This window comes from Ixodes scapularis, unplaced genomic scaffold (genome assembly GCF_016920785.2).
Source record: "Ixodes scapularis isolate PalLabHiFi unplaced genomic scaffold, ASM1692078v2 ptg001158l_1___fragment_3__unscaffolded, whole genome shotgun sequence".
Lineage (NCBI taxonomy): Eukaryota > Metazoa > Arthropoda > Arachnida > Ixodida > Ixodidae > Ixodes > Ixodes scapularis.
The window spans coordinates 2,130,913-2,140,000 of record NW_024610108.1 but is presented as its reverse complement, the minus strand read 5'-3'; the positions used below and the strand labels follow the sequence as shown (position 1 = coordinate 2,140,000).

The following is a 9,088-nucleotide window of genomic DNA, read 5'->3' as shown; positions in this document are numbered from 1 at the left end:
AAAATTTCAGGAAAAAGCCAATTGGAATTAAGGGGTTATAAATGAAACCAACTATTGTATTGTACAGCCAGTGGAACGGCCCGGGAAAACCAGTGGTACTAAAAGTACCCACTTGCTCGACTCACTGTCCGGCTCCGCTACTAAGACATGAGTGCGTCTCACAGCGGGTCCGACGGTCACTGAATGGCAACCATGAACCATCCAGCCCCGCCGATCAGTGATCACTTTTATATCCCTCGGCTCCCCTGGAGATCACCCCCGCCACCATGCGGGGGCACCTCCCTACGTGGGAAGTTACGAGGGGCACCACCTTTATGATAGCTTCCCCTGGTATGGACCCCGCCTCAGTGGCTCCGCTTCCATGGGGTAAGCTAGGGTTCCCAGGCCCTTTTTGTCCCCCCCCGTCCACATGCGGAACCCCAGTGCTAGGGTTCCCCATCCCAGGTGGGGGGGTTTTCGCCAGAGCCTCCATTGCAGCAATAAAGCTGGCAGGGCGCACCACGAGCAGGTGGAGGTTGACTTCCCACGCGGCAACAATCGCGGGGCCTTGCGCCCCAGTAGATAGGGACAGATTTGGGGTGGGGATTGTAAATCAAAGAAAAATAAAAGTTCCCCGTCTGCACCCGCGTGAGCATTGCAGACTTAAAGCCGATCGAGAAATAAATGAATCGGGCAATCGCCAAAAGTATTTTTGAGTGTAAGCCGATCTGGTAAGAAAAGGAAAATTATCTAGCTTGCCAGAGCCAGGGGAACGGGCCGGCATCAGCGGCATTTATTGTCCTAATGTTGATTGTATGCGTTTTCTGTTTTTTTTTTTTTTTTTTTCTTCGTTTTTCGTTTTTTCTGTGGGTCCTTCCGGTCTCTGGGGCCTGGATCTGAATCTGGAAATATACTTGGAAAAGTGATTAGTTCCCCTCCCCCCCCTTTGCGTTAGTAAAATTAATAAGTTTATGTATATATCTACTTCTGTTTTCCCGTTTTCCCTCTCCCCCTTTTTTTTTTTTCTTCTGGGTGTGTGCGCTTGTGTAGGTATTTCTATCGATGCTTGTGTATCTATACATTGTGTTTTCGTCTTTTCCTTGTTATGAAGAATTATTTATGGAGATTTGTTGTAGGTTAATGGTGTTTGTTTTCTTTGCTGTATTTTGTGGTGGTATGTAGTCTTGTGGCTCTTTTCGAGTTTTTGGTTGTCACTTTTACGTAGTTATTTTGGGGTGGTTTTGATGTTGGTTGTCTTTGGGTTTTATATTAGAAAGGTCGTAGTTAGTTGGGGTGAGCTGTTTAGTTAATTGATTTTCTCTTTTTTTGTGTGTGTAGTATTTAAGGTTAGTAATTGTTGGATTTTTTACGGTTTAAAAGGTGTGAGGTGTATTTTATGTGTATTCTAGTGGTTGAGGTTGCGGTTGGGGTTTGGTTTTAGGGTTATCTAATTATTAGTGTTGTGCGTCTGTTGGCTATTGTATTTAGCTAGACCGCTGGGTTGATATTTAGTTGGGTATAGAGTAGTTGTTTTTCCATTCTTTTTTTTTTCTCTTTCCCCTTTTTTTTCTCTTCTTTTTAATTTTTGTTTTATCCCCTCTCCTTTTTCTCTCATTTTTCTTTTTCTATTTTTCCTGTCTTTTAGGGTTGGGCAAGTTTCCCTTTTACCTATTGATGCCTTTTTTTATCTTTATTTCTGTTTTTTTTTTTTTGCCTCACTGCCCATCGGAGGTCTCTCATCACCCTTCCCCATCTCTATTACCCTTTGTTGTTTCTTTTGCTGCCTGGTCCTTAGTAGCGAGGGCGCCCCCCTCCTCCCGCCCCCGACCAGAAAGAAAAACTTTTTTTTTTCCCCCTTTTCTTCCTTCCTTTTTTTTCCTCTTTTTTTTTCTCTTCTTTCTAGCCTGCTCTGAGGTTCTCGCGACCCGCCCCCAGAGGGAAACTCCAGGAGCGGGTGGGCGGCCCCTGTCTCCCGGGGTGAGAACTGGGACCCACCAGGGACCCCAGGTTTTAAGTGGGTGCCCCCCGCCGTGACCTCCTCCTTCTCTCTTTGTTTTCATTCCGTTTCGTTCTATTTTGTTTGGGGAAGGCCCCGGAGTCTCCCCCCTAATGGGTCCCTGTCTTTTTTTTTTCTTTCCACATTTCTTTCTCTTTTTTTTTCTTTCTATCCTGCTTAAAGGTACTCGCGACCCACCCCCAGAGGAACACTCCAAGGATGAGTGGGCGGCTCCTGGCTCCCGGGGAGGGCCGAGGAAGCCCAACCGGGGACACCCAGGTGTCAGGTGGATGCCCCCCGCCATGACCTTGTTTTCTCGGTACTTGTTTCTTTCCGTTCTCTTTGTGGGGGAGGCCCCGGAGTCTCCCCCCTAATTGTCCCTGTCTGTTTCAGTCGTTTCTTTTTCCTTTTTTTTTTCCTTTTTCCAGACATTCTTTTTCTTTTTTTTCCTTCCTTCTTCCCTCCCTTCTTTCCATGGGGGAGAGTTGGTAGGGTGCGCCCCTCACTTATTTTAGGGCCTATTGCCTTCTAAAGTTTCCGCCCTATCGGCCCGATGGGAGTCTCTATCTGGGCAGTTGGCTTCCCTTGTCTCTCGACCCTAATTTCCCCCTTTTTTTTTTTTTCTTCGCCTACTTGTCCCAACCCTAATTTCCCCGTTTTTAGATGCTGTTGCTTATGAGTAAGGGAGTGCCAACAAGTTAGTTGGATAGGTGTCCCAAATAGTCTATGCAAGTTATAATTATGCTTTCTCAGTTATATTTGAATTGTATTTATATTGTTTGATTTACTTGATTTATAGTTTTGACAATTTCTTCTAAAATCTTGAATGCGTCTTGATGGCTTATTATTTGTGTTTTGTTTGAATCTGTGAGGCCTGTTGGGAAATATTTTAAGAATCTGTCTCTAAGGTTTTTTGAGATTGGACAATCTTCTAGATAGTGGTTAAAGTTTTTAGCTTTTTTTTTCCTTTTTTTTTTCTTTTTTTAGTTGGGATTCGTTATTTTGTTTATTTGCTGTACTAATGCTTCTAAAGTTTTCATTATTTCTTCGTCGCTTACAATGTCAGGTTTGGATTCGTTTGTTAGGCCGGCTGGGTGGGTTGTTTTAAATGTGTTGCTCAATTCCTGGGTTGTTGCGCAGTTATCTGTGTAGTGGTTAAGTGTTTCAGCCAGCTCCCCACAGATACATTTTGCGTCTTTGGTTTTGTTGATCTTTTTAAAGTAATATGGAAATTTTCCATGGTTGGTTAACAGCTGTGTTTGATGGTGGTTGGTTGGAAAATATTGTGGTATTTGGTGGATTGAAGGTATCCATGAGTGGAGTTCTATGTCTACCTCGCTCTGCGTCCAGGCCCTGTCCCATCTTTCTCGTGCGTCTTCCTCCATTTCTTTTTTTATGAACTTTTTCGATGTTTTGATTTCAATTGGTCTGCCAGTTTTTCTAGCTTCGTTGGCTAGTTTATCGGCTAGGTCATTTCCGTCGATGTTGGTGTGGCTTCTGACATGGTGCATGCTGAGTTTCTGTTTCTGAAGGAGTGTTTTAATTAGGTTTTTCGTTTCGTGGACGATGGGGTTCTGATTGTATGGGTTTGCTAAGGCTTTAAGTGAGGAGAGGCTATCCGAGAAGAGGGCGAATGTTGTGTTGTCGGGGAAACTTAGTGTTTCTTTTATTTCCTCTTGGATTGCAATCATTTCAGCATCAAATATCGTTGCGTAATTTGGTAGCTTTATCTTTTTCATTACTGTGACTGATTCATGCCTGTCCATTATAATGTAACTAGCCCCGGCTGATCCTTTTGCTATGGATCCATCCGTGTATATTTTGTACTGGGTTTGTTCTGGCGTTTCGTTGCTTGTCGCAAATGGTACTGCATACTGTTTTGCAGGATGGCTTTTCCATATATCTACTTGATGTTGTACCTTGTCCGCAGTGTATTCTTTTTCATTTATGGAGTAGTCTTCTTTGTTTTGAAAGACATAAAATGCGGCGACCTCTTTGTCTAGGGTTATATCAATTGGTTTTATATTTGTTAAGACATTGAGACAGTTGTTGCTTACTGTTCTGTATGCTTTTGTTATTCTTATCATGGGGATTCTTTGTACTGAGATGAGTTTCCTCAACAAATGCGAGTTTTTCATGTTTTTCCAGAATACGGGTGCCGCGTAAACTATTGATCTTTCTATTGATTTAATGTAAATGTCTCTAAATTGTTTTGGCTTGATACCCCATTTGAGGCCTGAAAACGCTGCGAGACTAGTCGTATTTTTATAAGTTTTTGACTTTAGGTAGTTGGCGTGTGGGATAAATGAAAGATTGCGGTCGAATATGACTCCTAGTATTTTTAGTTCCTCTGTGTGTTTTAGATTTTGGTCACCAAACTTGACTACGGGGTGCCTTTTTTATAGTCTTTGCCTATTGTTAGGTATTGGCACTTTTGTTTGTTGAACTTTACTTCGTGTTCTTTACTCCATTTATTTACGATTTCAAGCATGGCGTTGGCTCTCTGTTCTAGTTCGCTTCTTGTGTTTCCTTTAATTATGATGGGGACGTCGTCCGCAAATGCCTGTATGTGTGCGTGATCAGGAAGTGGTATGTCCAATAAGTTAGTGATGAAAATGTTCCAAATTAGTGGACTTAGGGGGGATCCCTGTGGGCTCCCTATTGGGTTTTTTACTGTAATGTTTGCTGATACTGTTTCGTATTTGATTATTCTTTCACTTAGAACTGTCTGGAGGAGGGCGTAGAGATTCTTTGGTAACTTGTAGTCTTTCAGTTTTTTCAGTACATGTGGTATCCATATGGTGTTAAATGCGTTTGATATATCTAGGGATATTAGTAGGGATTTTTCTTTGGATGTTATGTTTTCTTTGAGGACTTCTTTTATCTATAGAAGGGCTTTTGTTGCTGAAGTTCCATGCGTAAATCCGTACTGTTTGGGGTGTAGGAGTTGTTTTGAGTAGAGGTAGTAGTACATTCTGTTATTGAGAAGTTTTTCTAAGACTTTTCCGAGGATTGAATTTATGCATATTGGTCTGTATGATGATGTATCGCTAGGAGGTTTTGACGGTTTTGGGATTAGTATAGCTTTTGTTTCCTTCCAGCTGGGTGGGTAGTACCCGTATTTGAGGCATCCATTGAATATGTTAAGGATGAGATTGGCATGTTTGGTGCTGATTGCTTTTATTATTCCGGTTGTTAGGTTGTCGGGGCCGGTGGCTATTCTGTTTGGTATGTTTTTTATTGTGTTTTCTAACTCAATCTCTGAGAAAGGTATGTCGTTTTCTGTTTCTGGCGGTAGAGCTGTGCTGTCTCTAATCACTTTTTTTGAGTTAGAGTAGTTCTCCGGTGTATCAGGAGGGAAGTGGGGAGTGAGTATTGTTGTTATGGATTCCTCAAGGGATTTGGTTGACTCGCCGTTAGGTGTAATGATTGCTGGGATCACTATTGGTTTTTTCATTTTGTCAAAAGCTATTTTGTATGGTATGCCGACAATGTTTTTTCTTGTGGCTTCTGTGCAGAATTGTTGCCACGAGTCGTTTTTCGCTTTTTTTACATTGGTTTTGTACTTTTTTTGAGCCTGTAGGTAAACGCTTTTGTATGCCGGGCGCATTGTGCTGTTACATTGTTGGTATCTGCGCCGCATTGCTCTCGTTTGTTTTCTCTCCTTTTCCAGTTCTGGGCTCCACCATGGGTTTTGTTGGGTGGATTCCCTTACTCTCTGTACGTGCTTTTTGTAAAGGTTTTTAAGTTTTTCGATTAAGATATTTAGGATTTGTTCAAGGGCCTCTTTTGACTCTATTTGTCTATTTTTATTTTTCATTAGCCAGTCGTCGTTGGTTATTTCCTCGATGAATCTAATCTCGCCTTTTTTAGTTAACCTTTTCGTGTTGTTTTTGATTGTGTTAAAGAGTTTAATTTCTATATAATTATGGTCACTTTCCGTTATTTCATCGAGTATCTTCCATGAGTTAACCCTAGGAAGGAGGTTTTGACTTGCTATTGTTAGGTCGATCCAACTTCGTCCATTGGACGAGGTAAAAGTTGGAGCAGAGTCTTGGTCGTTTATCGGGTGTAGTTCATTACCTAGGATGTATTCCCCTAAAGTTTCCCCTCGCCTGTCCAATAGTTTCCCTCCCCAGGCTGGGTTTTTAGCATTAAAGTCCCCCAGAATTAGTAAGGGTACTGTCTCATACTTTTCGGAAATTGTCTTTATCTCCCTTATGGTCTCGTTGATGTCAGCGTTAGGTGGTGCGTATACATTGATTATAAGGAAGTCTTCGTCTTTAGTTTTAGGTCTTACTGCAGTGATGTCCCTCTCTGCCTTTTCAATGTGTATATCAAATTGTTTCTTGTGAATTACTATTGCTGTACGTGGTTTTTCCTTGCATTGTATTATTATATCTTTCATTGAGAATCCGATCACTTTGTTTTTGCTATAGTAGGGCTCTTGAACACAAGTTACATCATTTTCGAAAGTTTGAAGGTTGGTTTTTAGTTGTTCTGTCGCTGCATACGAGTGATTAAGATTTATTTGGATTATGTTAAGTGAGTTCTTTTCCTTTTTTTCCCTTTCCTTCTGATTGTTTTTCATTCCTGGTGTTTGGGGACTTGTCGTCCTCTTACCACTGTTGGTTTCGGTCTCTTGTGTCATTTTGTTGTGAGTATTCTTGGTGGCTCAACTTTGGGGTTTAATTATATTTTGTTCTGGCACGCACCTTGGCCTGTTCGGCGCCCAGACTCGGGCATCCCTGGTCGTAAAATGAGTGGTTCGTTTCGTACTTTGTGTGAAGTTTTTCGTTGTTATCAGTGCAGGCGGGGCACCTGTTTGGTAGGATGTAGCCCTCTGCGTCCTGTTCCCCGTCGCAGTGTGTGTAGTGGTGGGGGCCCGCGCACTCGGAACACCTCTCCACGCCCCGGCAGTTCTTGCTAGTGTGGCCGTACTTACAGCAGATTGTACATCTGTTAGTGTGTACGTTCTCCCTCATAGGGCAGTAGGTCCACCCTATGAGGAGTTTTTCCATGTGGTAGATTTGTTGGTAGATATCTGGGGTGACCTCAAGGAGGTGCGTTTTTGTTTGGTCCCTTCTTTCAAATGTACGCATCAGTTTGATGTCATTACTGTTGCCCTCGATCTTGTTCTGTTCGGTTATTTTGATTTTTAGTTCCTCTTCCTCAATGTTCGGGTCAACTGCTGTTACCGAGATCTGGGGAAGTCGTTTTTCCGCTATTCTTGTCTCGAAATGCCCCGCTGTTTCTTTTTTTGTTTCTAGCAGTCTTTGTAGCCGTTCGAGTCCCTCCCGGTTAGTGCTTGTTACAATGGCGCCCTCCCTTATCTTGGTGCATGCAAAGTTGTCTAACCCGAGTTCATGCGGAGTGAAGGATCGGTTGAGAGTCTGTCTTACATGTTCGAAGGGCGCCTCCATCCTGGGGTCGCTGGGCCTGATGATGAGCCCCTCCGTGGCTTCGGAGTTGGTGTCTGCGCTGAAGGGGGGTTGTCCGGCTGTGGTGGTTGGGTCCTTGTCGCTCTTGCCCCGGTTTGCTCCACCCTCGGGGTTGGTCTTTTGGGCTGGAGCCGTGGTTCGCAGGATATCTGCGTAGCTGGACTCTCCCCTGATCTCGGTTTCAGGTTTGCCTTCTTCGAGTTGTTTTTTTAGGTTTGTGTTTTCTGTTTTCAGGTGGTGGATCAGCTCTGAGAGTCCCTCAGCCCTGCCCTGATCAAAGGCGGCCTGCCTTATTTGTTCAATGGCCAGACCGACCAGGCGCTCACTCGCCTTGAGCATTTTTTGTGCGGCCTGTCTGTCACCACTCGCTAGGGTGGCCTCCATCACTGCTTCGACGAGCTCTGTTTGTAACTGTATAAGGCAGGCTGTATTGCCCTGCATGTAGTTTTCGTCTACCTCAACCATTTCTCTGCTTTGGGTTTGTTTTGTGCTGCCTTTGTGTCTCTTTGAGGGTCTCTGGCCTCCCCTCCCCTCTCCCCCACTTTCGTACTCGAACTCGAAGTCCTCATCGCTGGCACCACCTAGTTCGGAAAGTGGTACCGGATTCTTTTTTTTTACTTGTTGTGTTCTGTTTTGGTCTTTCTTTGTTTCCTTTGTTTTGGTCTTTTTTTTCTTCTTTGATTTCTCTGTCTCTTCAAAGAATCCGTTTTCGTTTTCAAACTCGTCTGACTGGCTCGTCGCCATCTTTACTTCTCTTGGTTTACGTGTGCGTCTATTGGTGATGTTTAAGTGGGTTGGACATTTGTCTGCGTCGGTGTACTGGGCCTGGTCTGCGGTGTTTGCTCTCTTAATCCTTCAGGAGTTTATTACAAATGTTTTATTATTCGAGTAGTCGATAGACGGTTTAGTGCTCCTCTTATTTGCTTAAGTTGTTTTTTTTTTTCACCGGTTTGACGCTTTTTTTTTGCCACCCTGCAAATGTTTAGGAAGCGGTAAAGTGTCCCCAGGGGGAGCACAACCTGAAGATTCCCGAGGGAGGTATCTGACCCCTACGTGGTATTGCCCAGAATACTCTGCAGGTGAGAATCAAGACGCGTTCCCAGCGCGTCGGGTTGCCGAGAGTCTCGACCAGCAGGGAAGTCTGGCCACCCGGCCCGTCACCCCTCCTCCATCTGACAGCGAACTCTGGCAACGATTTTATATGTGTTTCTCCCAAAACTCTCAAATCGGTTTTTCCTGCATCAACCAGTCGCCCCCCCCCCCTTCCCCCACAGGTCAAAGTGTCCCGTACGTGTTGTCCTGTGAGACTATACCCCTCCACGACCCGGGTCACAGGTGCCGTGGGCTTGATTTTTTTTTTCTTTATACCTTTCTTGCTTCGTTCCCCTTCCCCTCTCTTTTCCCTTACTCTAGTTGTGTCCCTGATTGTACGGTTAGGTTGGGGGGAGATTTCACCCCGGAAAACTACTTTTGGTTTCGCGCTGTCTCTATTTGTCGATTTTCTATGGTTTTTCAAAATTAGATTTAAAAATTTTTTTTTTTTTTTTTTTATTTAATAATATTTTTTTTAGATAGGTGCTTCAATTTAATGACTCCTTACGAAAAATGGTTTTGTTGTATTATCGACGGTTGATTTATTATGAATTTTTGAAGTTTACAGAGTTTGGAATTT

At 43.5% G+C, this 9,088-nt stretch overlaps 2 protein-coding genes across 2 annotated transcripts; both read right to left on the bottom strand.

The window, feature by feature from the left end:
- Nucleotides 1–556: 556 nt before the first annotated feature.
- Nucleotides 557–4,446, bottom strand: LOC121048115. The gene is made up of 2 exons (XM_042288131.1): nt 4,442–4,446; nt 557–4,369 (listed from the first exon to the last, which is right to left on the bottom strand). The coding sequence occupies exons 1-2, from the start codon at nt 4,444–4,446 to the stop codon at nt 2,959–2,961; spliced, it is 1,416 nt and encodes a 471-aa protein (XP_042144065.1). The 3' UTR covers nt 557–2,958.
- Nucleotides 4,447–6,663: 2,217 nt separating this feature from the next.
- LOC120847059 lies at nt 6,664–8,197 on the bottom strand. Its single transcript, XM_040219000.3, has one exon. The coding sequence runs from the start codon at nt 8,158–8,160 to the stop codon at nt 6,664–6,666; it is 1,497 nt and encodes a 498-aa protein (XP_040074934.1). The 5' UTR covers nt 8,161–8,197.
- Between the last annotated feature and the right edge of the window lie 891 nt (nt 8,198–9,088).

Excerpts from the sequence above, each read along its gene's own strand:
- LOC120847059 (XM_040219000.3), bottom strand. The coding sequence starts at position 8,160 with ATGGCGACGAGCCAGTCAGACGAGTTTGAAAACGAAAACGGATTCTTT.